The sequence below is a fragment of the Porites lutea genome, chromosome 10 (genome assembly GCF_958299795.1).
Source record: "Porites lutea chromosome 10, jaPorLute2.1, whole genome shotgun sequence".
Classification (NCBI taxonomy): domain Eukaryota; kingdom Metazoa; phylum Cnidaria; class Anthozoa; order Scleractinia; family Poritidae; genus Porites; species Porites lutea.
The window spans coordinates 31,424,752-31,439,649 of record NC_133210.1 but is presented as its reverse complement, the minus strand read 5'-3'; the positions used below and the strand labels follow the sequence as shown (position 1 = coordinate 31,439,649).

Below are 14,898 nucleotides of genomic sequence, written 5' to 3'. Positions count from 1 at the left end.
ATCCCATTTGGCCAGAGAAACTGAACTCGGGACTGAAATCAAATGTAAGCCAACTAGACATACTACCACCTCCATTTGCCATCTTACCATAGCAGAATTTTCCAGGTGGACATTTGACACACTGATCAGGGTGGAAGAGCTGTGTGCCATTTCCATGAGTTCCGTTTGGACAGCCAAACTCTGTGGCATACCTAGTTCCATTGGGGCAGTAGTACCCATTTGGACATGGGTAGGGTGTGAAGTCGCTTAGGTCATCCTTACTGTCACAGTAATGACCAGCAGGGCAGGTCTTACAATAGTCTTGTTGTAATTCATCCTGGTAGGTTCCAGATGGGCAATGGACTGGCTGAGGACTTCCTTCTCGACAGAAATGCCCCTTAGTACATGACAGCCGCTTATCTATTGATTCACCAGCAGGACAGTAATATTTTGCTGAGCAAAGCGCAGTGGGCTTAGTTAATTCCCTAGTTTCACAGTATGATCCCTCCCTACAAGCGGTACAGTTGTCCTGATGGCTGTTTCCCGTGTTATTTGAGTATGTTCCTATTGGGCAAAGCTGCGGAACTTTGGTACCCTTGGGGCAATAGCGCCCTGGTGGGCAGATGTCCCCAGTAATTCCATCTGATGGTCGAGGCACCTTAGCTCCGCTAGTACAAAACCATCCTGCATCACACTCTGCAGTGACTGCATCCCTTCCTTTGCCAGCACAGTAAAACCCTCCTGTACAAGCAGTTGGCTCATGCGAACCCTGTGGACAGAAGAAGCCTTCTTGGCATTCTCCTCCAGTAGAATTTGCAGGGCACAGACAGTCACCGGAGGTGAAGTTATCATAGTCCTGAGGTTTATCTGTGTAAGCTGCATTGACGCAGAAATAACCAGCCGCACACGGCCCAGTGGGTCCCGAGAGCCCTGATTCATTGCAGTATTTTCCACCAGGACATGGTGAACAATCTGCCACACTCACACCCTTTGTAGCACCATTGAAATAGCCTTTGCTGCAAGGATACTGTGTAGCGTATTCAGTGCCATTGGGGCAATAATGGCCCGTTGGACAAGGGTAAGGATTAAAGTCTGTGGAGTTCTCAGGACAGAAGTAACCTGCTGGGCAAGTAAAGCATGCGGCTTCTCCTTCATTGGGACTGTATGTTCCTCTTCGGCACCCTAGAGGAAACGCTGTACCAAGTTCACAGAAATGGCCCTTTGGGCAGGGTCCTCCAATGGCTGACACACTGGTTGGTCTTGCTGTGTTCGAGCCTCGTCTGCAATAAAAGCCTGGTGCGCATTTCCCTGATGAAAAAAAAAATGAGTAAACAGAAGCACGTCAGAGCTTAGACTGGACTGGAAACACAATAACTTAATGACTAAAAATGGGGTAATGAGTGAAGGACATACATCGAGTCCCTGCCTACCTGTTGGTTCTGTGAGGTTTGACTGCTCACAGTAATGACCATCCGAGCATGGCGTGCACTCGTCTACGTTCTCTAGCTGGGACACATTAGAAAATGTACCGTTGGGGCAGCCTATGGGTTCAGATGTTTCTACAGGACAGTACGCTCCTGGAGGACAAACACCACCGATGCCACTGAAGTTCTGACTGGGGCGAGGAGTGTTCACCCCTGAAACACAGAAGAACCCTGCTTCACAGTAACCAGATATGTTACTTGGGAACGTTTCAATTCCAGCACCACTGCAATACTTGCCAGCAGGGCAGGGATGGCACTCATTTTCACGAGCGAGACCCAACTGAAAAACATTAGTAGATACAAAATTAAAACGAACTACAGGTAAAAAAAGATGAACGTGATCATCTGAGTTATCTGGCAACATTACCATTGTGATCTGAGAATGCTGCAATTCTGGTTTGCAAGCACATGACAAGGCGGCCATGTGGGTGACCAATGTAAAAATTTTTTTTTCGAAACATTTACATAAAAATGGAGTTTAGGTCCCAAAGGGGTTAAGTGCTACCAAACCAACATGGCTGCCCGTGACGTTACGTGCAAAACCAGCAAGCTACCTTTTTGCAAACTTTCCTTATTATTATAGTGGTTTATGCCCTCAAGGGCTCTAAACTCAAATTATTACCTCAAGGAAATATGAAAAAAAAAATTAACATACGTTAGTACATGTGCTTGATGTGATCACAAGATAGATTTTGATAATTACGAAGTTTACCTGGGGATTGTATGTCCCAGAGGGGCATTTTGGCTGTGATAATCCAGTTCCACCAGGACAGTAGCGACCCTTAGGACAAGGGATTGGTTTCTTGCTATCAGCTTGGGCAAAATGAGTACCATTGCAGTAAAAACGTTCCGGGCATGGTAGACATGTTGCAAGTCCTGTGACGTTGCTGAAAAACAAGCACAGTTAAACGTTTACCCAAACGAGCTCAATTTGTCAAATATGGAACAACTTTTGTGGAATTTAATTCCTATGGACCGCATCCAAGTTGAGAAGAGAAAGAAAAAGTTGTCGTTGTGTGTTCTTAAAGTGTCAATAAAACGTGACGTAGGAAAGATTTACCTGGAAGTCGTGCAGTGACGGCAAAGAAATGCACCAGAGAAAAGAGTGTGATACACGCACATAATCGTTGTTGTTTTCCTTATTAAACCTACTGCTTTTTGACGTTTTTATTGCCGTTAACGAAGCCAAGACCACTCTTCTTAACATTAAAGCTATTAATAGTTAGCGGATCACGGATTATATGTTATTGACCAACCTAAACTGTTAGTATACAACAACTTACAATACAATAAACTGGACTGCCATTTGATATCATGTAAACATAACGGTAACAACTGGGAATCAGGTGCATGCCTTCTTAAAAAAATATCACTATTATCATTTTGCAACTGGAAAGGTGCGGAGATATATAGGGATACCTGTAGGTTCCTGGTTCACAATACTTGAATATATTGGTTCCAGTTGGACAGTGGAACCCAGCTGGGCAAATGTTCCCAGTCACCCCATCCAAGGGTATAGGTGTAGTTGCCTTGCTGACGCAATACCATCCTGCCCTGCAGATACCGTTTGGCGCTGTTAGGCCTTCGCCTGTGCAAGATTTTCCAGGGTCACAAGGGATGCATTCATCTTCTCTTTCCAGTCCTGTTCTATTGCTGTAGGTGCCGTTTGGACACGGATTTTCATACGGCCTTTTTCTACCAACTGGACAGAAGTAACCAGGGGGACACACCCCACCATACGTTATGTTTGAAAGCAGTGAGCCATTATTCTGCAAATAAACACGGGCTTAAATGGGCGGTTCTATGGACAGTTTTAGTTATTGTTAAGCTTGAAGAGGCCATACGTTTACTAAGTATATTTCTGTCTAGGACATAATGCAACGAGTTTCAAAGGAATAGTTATTTATCTTCAGGAAAGCGCAGCCTTTCAACGACTGAGGTATGGTAGTTTCTTGGTGCTGCAGATGATGTTAACAAGCAATGACATGACCCAAACGATCGATTTTCAAAATGAAACATAATAAAAAGTAATTGTTTCTGCAACGCTAAGAACATTCTCACTAGGAAATCTGCAACAGATAAGTACACTACTGACTGCGTCAAGTTCAACACACTGATAAGAACTTACGGGTGTTGGGCTTGGGGAACGACCAGTGCAGTAATATCCAGCAAAACATTCGCCTTCAGTGGCATTCAATCCTGGCTGTTTACAAAATGACCCAGCATCACAAGGCGAGCAAGAATCGATTGTAGCTGTTCCTATTTTCGGGTTAAAGGTACCCTGCAGAAAAGAAAATTGCAACCTCAATAACGTTAATTCAGTCACCAGGCGAACTGTAGAGTCTCTCGCAAGATCTCACATGAACAGAGATGCCAACCTCTAGAGATTTAAATCTGGAGACTCTCTTTTTATCACTAGCCCCCTACCCCGGAAATTTAGGACATTATACCAAGTCTTACATGAAGTAGATACTATCCAAATTCGCGATCATCGTTTTGATGCCAGAAATAATCTTTGTCAGTGACTAAATAGGTGTAAAATGCCTCAGAAACCGTACTACAGTTACGAATAAGAAAAATTCAAGTTTTGATCTAAAAATGGGCTAAATTTTAAACTAAGGCACAGAAAAGCTCAAAAGATGATTTTATCCGGGAGATAAAGCGACCCGTACGGGAGACCGGGAGATTGATGTCGTATCCAGGAGACTCCCGGATAATCCGGGAGGGTTGGCATGTATGCATGAATGACTTGACTCTTTGCGGGAAAATTAGAACAAACAACCAAAAAATAGACTTGAGTGATGACGTCAAAAAATGTAATTTGCGAAATAATGGTATTGGCTAAAAATGGTAAAAAATCAGTGTGTTAGAAAGTGTTCGAGCAAATTGGGGGGAGATGTAAGCACCGTTACGTACTGATAGATCCATAGAAATTCTTCGCAGATACGAAGGATTTACATGGCATGGGGACATCAGAACATAACGGTGCTGCTTCCCTTCAATGTTGTTTAGGGTGTATGTGCATATTTCTTATGTAATTTCTTGTGTTTAACAGTATTCAACAATGCAAAAGCTCAGACTAGGTTCAGTATTCCTGTTTTCTGAATACTTACGGGTGGGCATGCTGTGGGTTTAATACTGTTTGGAGGACAATAGTGGCCTGAGAGACACGTCTTTGGAAATGTCAGCCCCATTTCATCACAGAAATTCTTCTCAGTGCAATTAGTGCACCGCTCAGCACGATCACTCTGTAGACAAAAACGTGAAGGATTAAACACAAAATGCCTGTTTTCAAAGCATGTTAAATAAACAAGTATAGGGAAAAGGAAGTGCGGAATTTTGAAACGAATGCTTGACGAAATAGCAAAGTACACTCTGGAGCCAAGTCAAACTAACAAACCAGACGTTAGCAGTTGCTCTGACGTAACCATTTATGAAGCCAGCCCCACTTACCCAAATATTGTCAACACACATATAGTCAACATATCTCCATTGCACATTTGCGGGCTTTGTTCATTATACTGTACACCAGTATAAATGATAGATAGATAGATAGATGCTTTATTGTCTTAATACCTTGCAGCCATAGGCTGAATTACGAAAGACATTACAATAAAAGGACATTACAATAAATACATTGCAATAAAAATATAAAAAAAAAGTATATAAAATATAACAATAAAAAGGTAAAAAGTATAAAATTGCTACTATAACTAACTAATTAAACACTACTAAGCGCAGAAAACATGACTAAAAATGAAAGATTTTTTGCATCGATTGGTCTTGCACAAAGGTAAGGCAAAGTTCCGATTCCTCCTTAGAAAGTAATTTGCTGGATTCTTGGAAGGAAGGAGTTTGTGAAGAGTGTGCCCGGGGTCACCCACGACTTCATTGAAGAGCTTTGATGAAATCTCTTCTCTCCTTTTAAAGAGGGTTGGCAAACCTGAAAGTTCTAGGGCAATTCTAGGGCAAATGGATTAAAACATTAACCAATACCTAATTTTAATCATGATATCTAAACGCGTACCTCTTGGTAAGTTCCCACAGGGCACTGGACTGGCGAGGAAGCAGCCTCACCAGAAAAGTGACCTTTGGGTGTGACAAACTGGGTTGGTGTAGATGCCCCACCAGTGCAATAATGTCCAGGGGAGCACGGGCCAGTTGGTGTGGGGTTAGTATCACCTGCACAGTAGTATCTGAAAATACAGCAAAATATAAAAGCTCAACAAACCCTTTTATTGGTATGGTGACTCCTCGCAATACAGGTCTACTAGTGGAGAGGATCATAAAATTTCACAACTTAAAGAGGCTAACAACAAGGTTCCTGAATTATTTTTTCGTTCACGTACTATACTTAATTCTACACTGTTCTCCATCTTTTTGTGCCATTATTACCTCTTATGTATTTATTCATTTTACCAACGTTTTATTTTGAGCTTTCTTTTCAATGCAAGGTGTTCTTTATTGTTCAAAATAGTGACTCAAAATAGAACGTCCTCTTTGACATCAGCGTTCATTCACAAAATATTTTTATTCAAACCCACACGGCACAATTAGCAAATTGTTGCCCTAAAAGATGTGTTCACATTGCACTTTATTTCCTTCTGCCATGTCGCTATAAAACTAACCTGTGCCAGGCTCTCAGTTAGTACCAACGTCGCGAAAATAAAACAAGAAAAACGAAAATAAGACCCGCGCGATCTGGAGAGGAAGACGTTGCCCTCTTTCCCCAGCTCCCGCGCGTTTTTCGCATCACTTTTCTCTGCACGACTGCACATGGAGCCTAGATCAGTATATTCTAAAGCAAAATGGAGTACCCTCAAATACGTACCCAGGATCACAGGTAATGCAGTCATCAGGTTCCTTATTTCCTTTGGTTCCACTGTATTTCCCCACAGGGCAGGGCTCAGGTGTCTTTGCTCCTTGTGGACAGTATCCTCCTTTGGGACAGAGACCTCCAGTAGGACTTCCCTCGGGGGGTGCCTGAGAGAAATCATCTTTACTTTAATTACCGCAAGTCAAAAAAGAAATCCTTTTCCCACTTCCTACTATCATGTTGGCACGAAAAGCTATCTGGTGTCTTAAAGACATCACCTTACTCATCCCTTACGCGCGGGGGAATAGAGAGCTTTAGATTCTAAGACGAAAACGACTTCGAGTACGAGATTTTCTCAATAGTAATTAGTGCTCGCGCGTGGGGCAGCGTCATTTTGGCCAGAAAAAGAGGTAGCCGTCACCATTCAACGACGACTTTTGGCGAGAGTGTCGTAGTGGCGGGAACAAGTTATCAAATGTAATAAGTTTTACGATTTTATAATTGGGAGAGGTCTCAACCTTCTTCAATAACGATAACAGTGCTAACTTTTCTGGTGAAAAAAAGTACAATGTGTGGCTCGGATAACCACTTAAAGTGACAGTCCCGTCTCCAGTTGGAGACGTACAAATACTATCCCAAAGGGTACTTAAGTGCTTTATCATTGACACTCTAGTAAAGCGCATTTTTAACCACTTACAGAAGTATAAGCTCTGCCACTGCAATAGAAACCGGCATCACAAGGGCCACTAGGTTCTCGAAGTCCATACCCAGCACAGTACTGTCCAGCAGGACATGGGGTACACTCCTCGCTTCTCTTTACGCCAGACGAGTTTCCGTAGTAACCGCTTGGGCATGGCTGTGGAATGGTAGTACCAGTGGGACAAAAGAAACCCTACAACAAGAAAAAAAAGGATGTCTTTAGCATAAATACAGTGTACTCTCTCTAAGGGCGAACGCCATTGTGACCTGCAGTAAATGTTCATCTTCTGTCCCGTGTGACTAATGAAGGCTAGGGGCCCGTTTCAAGAAAGTCCTGTTAATTTACGAGTTACAAACCCTATTGTTTTTTATTTTTTAAATCAAAACAATCTCCAAACCAGTCCGCTCTGTTTTGCAAACTGTCAATTTATTTGCATAACCGTCAAAACTCGACCTCGAACCGGATAAGACCTCGAATCTTGAATGAGTACAAAATAGCTTTCCACGCCGGGTAACTCCCAGGACGTTCTAGAAACGGGTGATAGGAAACTCTTATCAAACTAGGTTGAAGACTGGTTTGATATAGGAACGGATGCTTACAAAAAATACACTTTGAGCCTCACCTCAGGACAGGTTTTAGGATCTGAAAGGCCTAATACATCACAGTAGTGACCCGAGAAGCAAACACTGCAATCCTGTACCGACACCGCAGCAGAAAGCTTTCTGTAAAATCCCACTGGACACGGATGTGTAAATCTGTAACCAGTTCCCTCGGGACAGTAGTAACCGGGAGGGCAGACATCAGCCTAGAAGGGAAATAGTGATATTCAACAAACTGCTTGTGCTCTTCAACTTTGGGCAGATGTTGGGAATATTTCACGTTCTTAATCTAGGGCAAGTTTGAGTGGATTGAATTTTCTGCCTAAATGCCGCAAATCTAAAAAGAATGGCTTGCTTCCCCTTCGTTAATCTCTTGTTCAAAGAGAATCTGATGTTTTAAAGGCTCCTGGAAATAATCACGTTCGTAGGCTTGGCTTTCCTCTTGCCTTTAGAAGCGGAAGAAATCGACTCTTACGCCTTTAAGGGTTATTTTTTGAATGGAAGACTTACAAATAACTCTCGAGTCAAATACGTCCCCCACCAATCAATCTTTAATTTACTACGAATTAGCAGCATGTTGACCCCATCCTTTGCCCCTTACCTCTTTCTCTAGTCCTTCAGGTTCACAGTAATATCCTTGTGTGCATTTAATACACTCACTGACATGTTTTCGTCCTGTATGAGGGTTGAAGGTTCCGTTTGGACACTTGATTGGGTAGGCATTCTGTTCAAGAAATTAATAATGAAGGTAAGGACATTCTGTATAAAAAAACGTCTTTTGGCGGTGATTCGGGCTCCCACCTCCCAGACTGCGAACTTTTGTCCCAAGCAATTTTTTGTAGTCAGAGGGAGCCATGGTAAGCCAAGATGTATTTCAAGTATTGTCTCAAAGCTATATTCCATTGTTACAACCCAAAGACTGGGCGGTAGCTTAACTTTGGAAGTCATGATAATTCTGCCCCCGGTTTCCATATGATAGGTACTATCGCTGAACAAATCTCAGCGAAAACAATTAAAGACAGGCGGATCAATATAAGTTTCTGGAAAACTGTCCACCTACCCCTCCCCTAAGCCAACATTTTACCCCAGATGAAAAGCCCGTGTTAACGTTGGCTTAGGGGCAGTTTCCCAGGAACGTATAATGATTCAGAAAGGCTTGACTGAGTTTCCAAGGCTTACCTCATCTCCCCTGAGACAGTAGTGTCCTTCAATACAAGCGTGAGTCACAAGATCTGGTTTCTGAACGGTACCAGGCGGACAGTGTGTTCCAGCTGGACAAATCTTGGTGCTTATCATAACGGACTTGCTTGTTGTTCTACTATCACAGTAGTGACCTGCCTCACATGTTGTGCATTCAAATGCGCCTGGAGCCTATAATGACACAACAACCCGAAGATTGTATCAGACAAGGAAGAGCCGGCCTCCCACGCAGATCTTCGAAGGACTTTCCACGCATTCCTCTAAGAGAGGAACGCATAACAAAGCCCTAAGGAGGTCTGACTGGGAGGCTACGACAGAGAAAACTTAAATCCCGCTAATCACACGCTCATCCCTTGAGCATTAAGTCTGGAAAAAAGCAGATAAAGTAACATAGTACCCTTACATCCACCAGTATCATGTCAGGCATTTCTTACCGAATAGTTGCCAACTTCACAAGCAGTAAGTTCGTAGTTCGCTAGGTTGGGACAAAAATATCCTGCGACACACTGCTTGCAGCCTTCAAGTTGGTTCTAAAACAGAGAAAGATTACTGGTTATTTACACAGCAGCCTTATCAATTCCCTTCTAGGTGTGATGAAAGGAAGGGTTTCCTTGCTTAGAGAAAAGCACCTCATCAGATCACTTAATCTCTTAAGTGGCTGGAGGTATTATTACTTGCCATTTGATGGGGCAGGTGCTACCCTGTCACCAAACCTTTCATTCTTGTACTCTAACAGGCAAATGGGAAGAGGTATATTTCACCTTTAATGCCATCAATATAGATCCAAAAAGCAAAAAACACCCGAACCTTAGATCCCCGCTTGGGTTCATTGAAGAACCTTTTAAAAAGGGCAAGTAGCTAAATGGGCCATTTTTGCGATGATTCTGTAGCTGTCAAATGACGACTCATTGAAGACAAACGCGCTATTTTTCCACATTTGACAGCATGTGATAATGAATGAAAGAAGGAGTGAATGAAATGTCGTTTATGAGAGGACAACAGACGTGCCCTCTTTACATTAAGCTGGGACGTCAGTACAAAATGGGGCCACTGAAAACTGCTATCAGTCCATTTATGACTTAACTGCCCCACCCAGCCCAAAACTATTTAATTACGAATGAAACGACAAAAAAAAAACGACTTTAAACTAAAATGTATATATTTTTTGGTGTTTACCTTTGCACCTAATACATCATTAAAAGTTCCCCTTGGACATTGTTTTGGTACTGATGTTCCTTGAGGGCAGTAATGACCAGTTGTACAAGGCACGCAATCCTCGACTCGTTCCAGTCCAGTCTTGTTGTTGTATGTGCCAGCCGGGCAAGGAAATTCATTACCTCGTTTGGTTCCTTTTGCAGAAAAAAAAAACACGAAAGATATAATCTGATCGTTTAATATGTTCTCATTGTTTTCAAGATGAGTCATCGACTTTGAGAGACAAAATACATCTATGGCGAAAAAAGCAAATTCCAGTTCTGAATCCTATGCCGCAGATGAAACTAAACTCTGGTTAAGTCCGTCTGTGAAGCAGCGCCGAAATCCTTGTGCTGAGCTCTCCACCATTGTACCAGGGTTTTAGTACGCGCCATCACTAGCCAAATCTTTCATGTATTTAACTCAGCTCATGGAACTTTAAGTCTCTGATGGGACTAACGGCGGGGAACAGAGAGGGTAAGCCTTTTCTGTTTCCGGTAGAAATATAACACTTCGTTTGAACAGACTATATATCAAAAACGCACTTTATTTGAGGACACTATTTTTCGTTTTCCAATGGTCACGAAGACAGCCATTTTACGTAGTTATCCGAGAAACGCTAAGGTTCCGCTGTTTGCACAGCAAAGGCAGTACCTTCATTTCTCAGTTATTTTAAGAATCTGAGTATTAGTCCAGTCCTGGGAATCGAACCGGCGACCTCTCGCTTTGCAGTCTATCCGTCTACCGACTGAACTAGTCCCGCCGCTGTAAATTTGCTTCACGAATCAGTTCACTTACCTGGCGGACAGTAATGGCCAGTAAAGCATAAATTAGTGGGCGCTGTGCTTGCCGTGAGACAGAACCATCCCTTGGGACACTCGTAACACTCTTCCTGTGACTTTAAATTCGTTAGATTGGTCCACGACCCTGCTACGCAAGGGTACTGGGTGGGACTCTGGGTTTCAAGTGGGCAGTAGTGGCCTTAAAAAGCAAAGGGAAGACAAAATAAAGATTGAAATTATCACAAAAGCTTTACTGATTTTATCTCCTTGTCTCACAACAGTCGCTCATATAAGAGGGGCTAAGTATCACGTTTACAGCTAACGAAACCGGCACAGATGGCCAAAAGCCACTTTCTTATGCATTTTAGTGCATTTCCCGTTTGCCGTTAGCCGTTATCAAATTGACAGTTATGGTTTTACAATCATGTAAAACTTAAGAGAACGTTTTCAGATGCACTATTGTCCGATTCAGTAGTAATTGTATAACTAAATCTGTCCTTAGCCGAAAACGTGATGCTTAACTTTCCTGTTGTTCGTGACATTTCGACTGCTATGTGCTAGTCTGAAGACCGTGGTGTCAAATAACAGCCCTACGTGCCGCAAAAGGCAGCCCCGCAGAGCGTTTTCATAGGCAAAGTGCAGCCGCTGACCTGGCACGATAATCTCCATGGTAACTTCGCCAGGTTTCATTACCCACATTACCTTTCGCGCATTCTTGTGGGGGTTTCTGCTTGCCTCCGGTACCCGCCTCACATGACTGTCTTTCTGGACATGATGTGCACTCTCTTGCATGTGTCAAATCATGACGGTCAGTGTACGTCCCCGCTGGACATGCGTGGATGGTCTCATTTGGTAATGATGACCCCGCTGGACAGTAATACCCTGCATCGCATTTTACTGGTGGCCATGTCAGACCTGCATGAGGGCATGCCATGCCTGAGATACATGATCGACAGTCTGCCAGTGCTTCTCTACGAATCAAGGGGTTGTAGGAACCCTTTGGGCAGGCCACGGGCTCTTGCGTTCCTGCTGTACAGTAGTAGCCTGGAGGACAATCTTTACAATCCAACTGACCTAAGAGAAGTGTTTAAAAGACCGTCAGAAAACGCTGCATGATTCTACTTACCTTTAAATTATGTACTACACCACTATAAGAGCAAATGGTAACCTCATTTACATTAACTCTTGTTTGCAGCTGGCCTTAAATCTGTGAAAGCAGTGCGACAAAGGAAAGCTTACTTTTCGCACACCTGACAACAGCGACCAATAACTCTTGTCTAAATTCGTATAATAACTTACGAGGGTGAAAACTCTCACATAAGGCGAGCTTTATACTTACTAGACAAAGCACCTAAATCAAAATTTTGTACAAAATAATAATCAAACAGTACTAGTTTCATTTTATTTTCAGGAAAGCACACGCTAAAAAATGCAAACAAATCAGCTTAAGACACGCAAGAATTTGAAAAAAGGAAAATATCGCCTCAATATGAGCCCTTATTATCCCTTTAAGACCCAACATCAACATGCATCTTCTCCATACTGTTCTTCATACATTTCTTATAGAACTGCTTGAGAGAATTTGTTCTAGTATCACAACATTTTATCTTTGGTGATCATTTTATTGATCCTCATTACCTGTCTGTTTGATCAGGCAGTGTTAAAGTTTGGAGAAATTGGATGCAGGTCACTATCGGGGCTGAAAGGGTTACTGCGGGAGTCACCCAATCGAAATGGCAACAAAATAAGGTTTCACAATCAAAAAGCGGCTGAAAAAACTTACTTTGTGCTCCCTGTTCCTCCGTGTACGTCCCAGCAGTACATGGGTGAGCATTAGCAGCAACAGTCTTATCTCGACAGTAATGTCCTGCGGGGCACAATCTGTCCCCAGTCTGATCACCGGCAGGACAGTAGTAACCAGGAAGGCAGTCAAGACACTGGTTTTGTCGTTCCAGTCCAATTTCTTTGTTGAAAGTGCCAGCTGAACAGGGGTGTTCAAATTGAGTTCGGGTGCCTTCTGTACACCAGTGACCAGGTGGGCACTTTAATCTGCACAACGGTAAACCTTTATTAGTATCAAATATGAAGTTTTCAAGGCGGCCAAATAGCTTTATGAAGTGGTATCTATCACTGGCCTCCCGATCGTTTTAACTTTGTAAGAGGATAAACAACAAAAATTCCCTCGTCTAGGTATTGAGCAGGTAAATTCCCGTGGAATAGGGAAACCATGGAATATTATTGGTTGATTTATGGTCACGTGGCCTTGATTAAATTCAAATTTACCTTGAGCAGAATACAATTCAGTAATTCTCCCCTAGGGATACAGCAGCACGTAATTAAAGCATGGTGGAAAGTTGCGTGACAAATTAAGGCAGGAAATAAACTGCCAGCTTTCACTTTTGTGGATGAACAGTTTAGGGAAATATCGGGACTCTTGGAACAAGGGGTGGCGCAGTGGTGAGAGTACTCGCCTCCCACCAATGTGGCCCGAGTTCAAATCCCTGTGTCGACGCCATATGTGGGTTGAGTTTGTTGTTGGTTCTCTCCTTTGCACCAAGTGAGATGCAAATGTTAACGTCGAGTTAGGGGAGGGATACGTGGGCAGTTTCCCAGAAACCTAAATTAATCTGAAAAAAAAACTGTTTCCCATGGGACCTAAGTGTATATTAACAAACGTCAGAAATGTGCGAAGGTAAGAGTAAGGGTAAGCGAGACAAATAGCTCTGCCTTAAAATAAGCAGGGTCAATTGAATATTTTAGGATAACATAACATATTATAACATCAAAGACAAACAAACCTGTGGCTGGGGTAGCCTCTTGTTCCCGCTGGGCAGTAATATCCAGCAGGGCATGCGGGACACCCTGCTGCTTGACTCGCAGCACCAGTTACATTGCCAAATGTACCTGACGGGCAGGGATCTTCCCTGTGCCCATCGGGGCAGAAATATCCCATGGGACATAACCCAGATGGGGGTCTCGGAGTGATATCAGAGCCCTTGCAAGCATATCCAGCATCACAAGGAGTGCAGGCGGTAGCCGATTTGTTGCTGTAATGACCAGCAGGGCACGGCAAAGGAACGGAGCCTTTCATGTTGGTTTGACAGTAATGACCAGCTGGGCAGTCTATACAGCTCGTCGCAAAACCCAAGCTGTAAGAACCGTCTGGACACTCAATTGGCGAGGCTGTTATGTTTGGACAGAAAGAGCCGGCTGGACAAGGAGTACAGACCTACAAACACAAGGCGGAAAGTACATTCAGCCACCTTTTACAAAGAAATAGGAACCCTTTCCGTGATGTCAGTATGAAGTGGTTAACAATCAGAGAGTGGTGTGGGCTGAAGACTTCAATACCCTGTAACATCGACTTTTTTCTTAGCAACTTGCTACATAATTCTCGTACAATACCCCCCTCCCTGATATGAAGGTTATCAACACTTCTTTACATTACACCTTTTTATACGACTTGCTTTCTTTTCTATAAAGCCTTCACATCGAATATTTCGAATTGTCCTGCCAATTGCTTTTTGTCGTCCTCGGACTAGACAGTGGCAATTGATTCCATTATACAAACCTTGTTCATACCTCTTCATACAGTAAGTTTCTCATTTAAAGAGTCCTTTTTTATGCTACTTTAGTACGGGCACGTAACATACTACTTTCGAAGCTGAAAGACTCAATGTAGACAATAAAGTAGCAAGCGTTTTTCGTTTCAAGTATTCTGTGAGATGTTAACAAGGTTTCCCTCCTTTGTCGTATCCAAGTAGGTTTGTTGTACAGTATCAAGAGAGTTTATAAAAACAACATTAATAGCACAGCAAGTTAGCTTCTAAGGAAATAAAGGTGCTAATACACTAAGGGAGTTGGAAATACTTAGTCAACGATTTAAAAATGGAATTACAGATTACAAAGCAAGTACTTGATGTCATTTGACTTATTTTGACAGCTGCTTTGAACGAAGCTTAAGCGTTACGTACCGCTGTTAGTATTCGCTTATTAACAATTGACAATTTATTACTTATTTATTGACCTGTTTATTAAGTTAATCTCTTTTATATTAATTCGCTGCAGTAGTTAGATTTTATCATTAATACTCACACCAGATTTGGGAGGAGCATAAGAATTACTACCATTTAATCCCCCACTT

The 14,898-nt window shown here is 42.7% G+C and overlaps 1 protein-coding gene across 1 annotated transcript in view; it reads right to left on the bottom strand.

Moving 5' to 3' along the window:
* LOC140950030 (uncharacterized) overlaps window positions 1-14,898 on the bottom strand; it is a gene marked incomplete at its 3' end in the record, with an annotated part of 79,267 nt that overhangs the window by 36,388 nt on the left and 27,981 nt on the right. Inside the window, 18 exon segments of the mRNA XM_073399188.1 lie at window positions 88-1,287; window positions 1,410-1,743; window positions 2,176-2,350; window positions 2,883-3,232; window positions 3,592-3,744; window positions 4,577-4,711; window positions 5,491-5,659; window positions 6,295-6,446; window positions 6,977-7,171; window positions 7,602-7,784; window positions 8,180-8,302; window positions 8,758-8,949; window positions 9,213-9,308; window positions 9,955-10,127; window positions 10,771-10,953; window positions 11,457-11,828; window positions 12,538-12,803; window positions 13,553-13,983. Coding sequence (XP_073255289.1) covers window positions 88-1,287; window positions 1,410-1,743; window positions 2,176-2,350; window positions 2,883-3,232; window positions 3,592-3,744; window positions 4,577-4,711; window positions 5,491-5,659; window positions 6,295-6,446; window positions 6,977-7,171; window positions 7,602-7,784; window positions 8,180-8,302; window positions 8,758-8,949; window positions 9,213-9,308; window positions 9,955-10,127; window positions 10,771-10,953; window positions 11,457-11,828; window positions 12,538-12,803; window positions 13,553-13,983 — 4,882 coding nt within the window.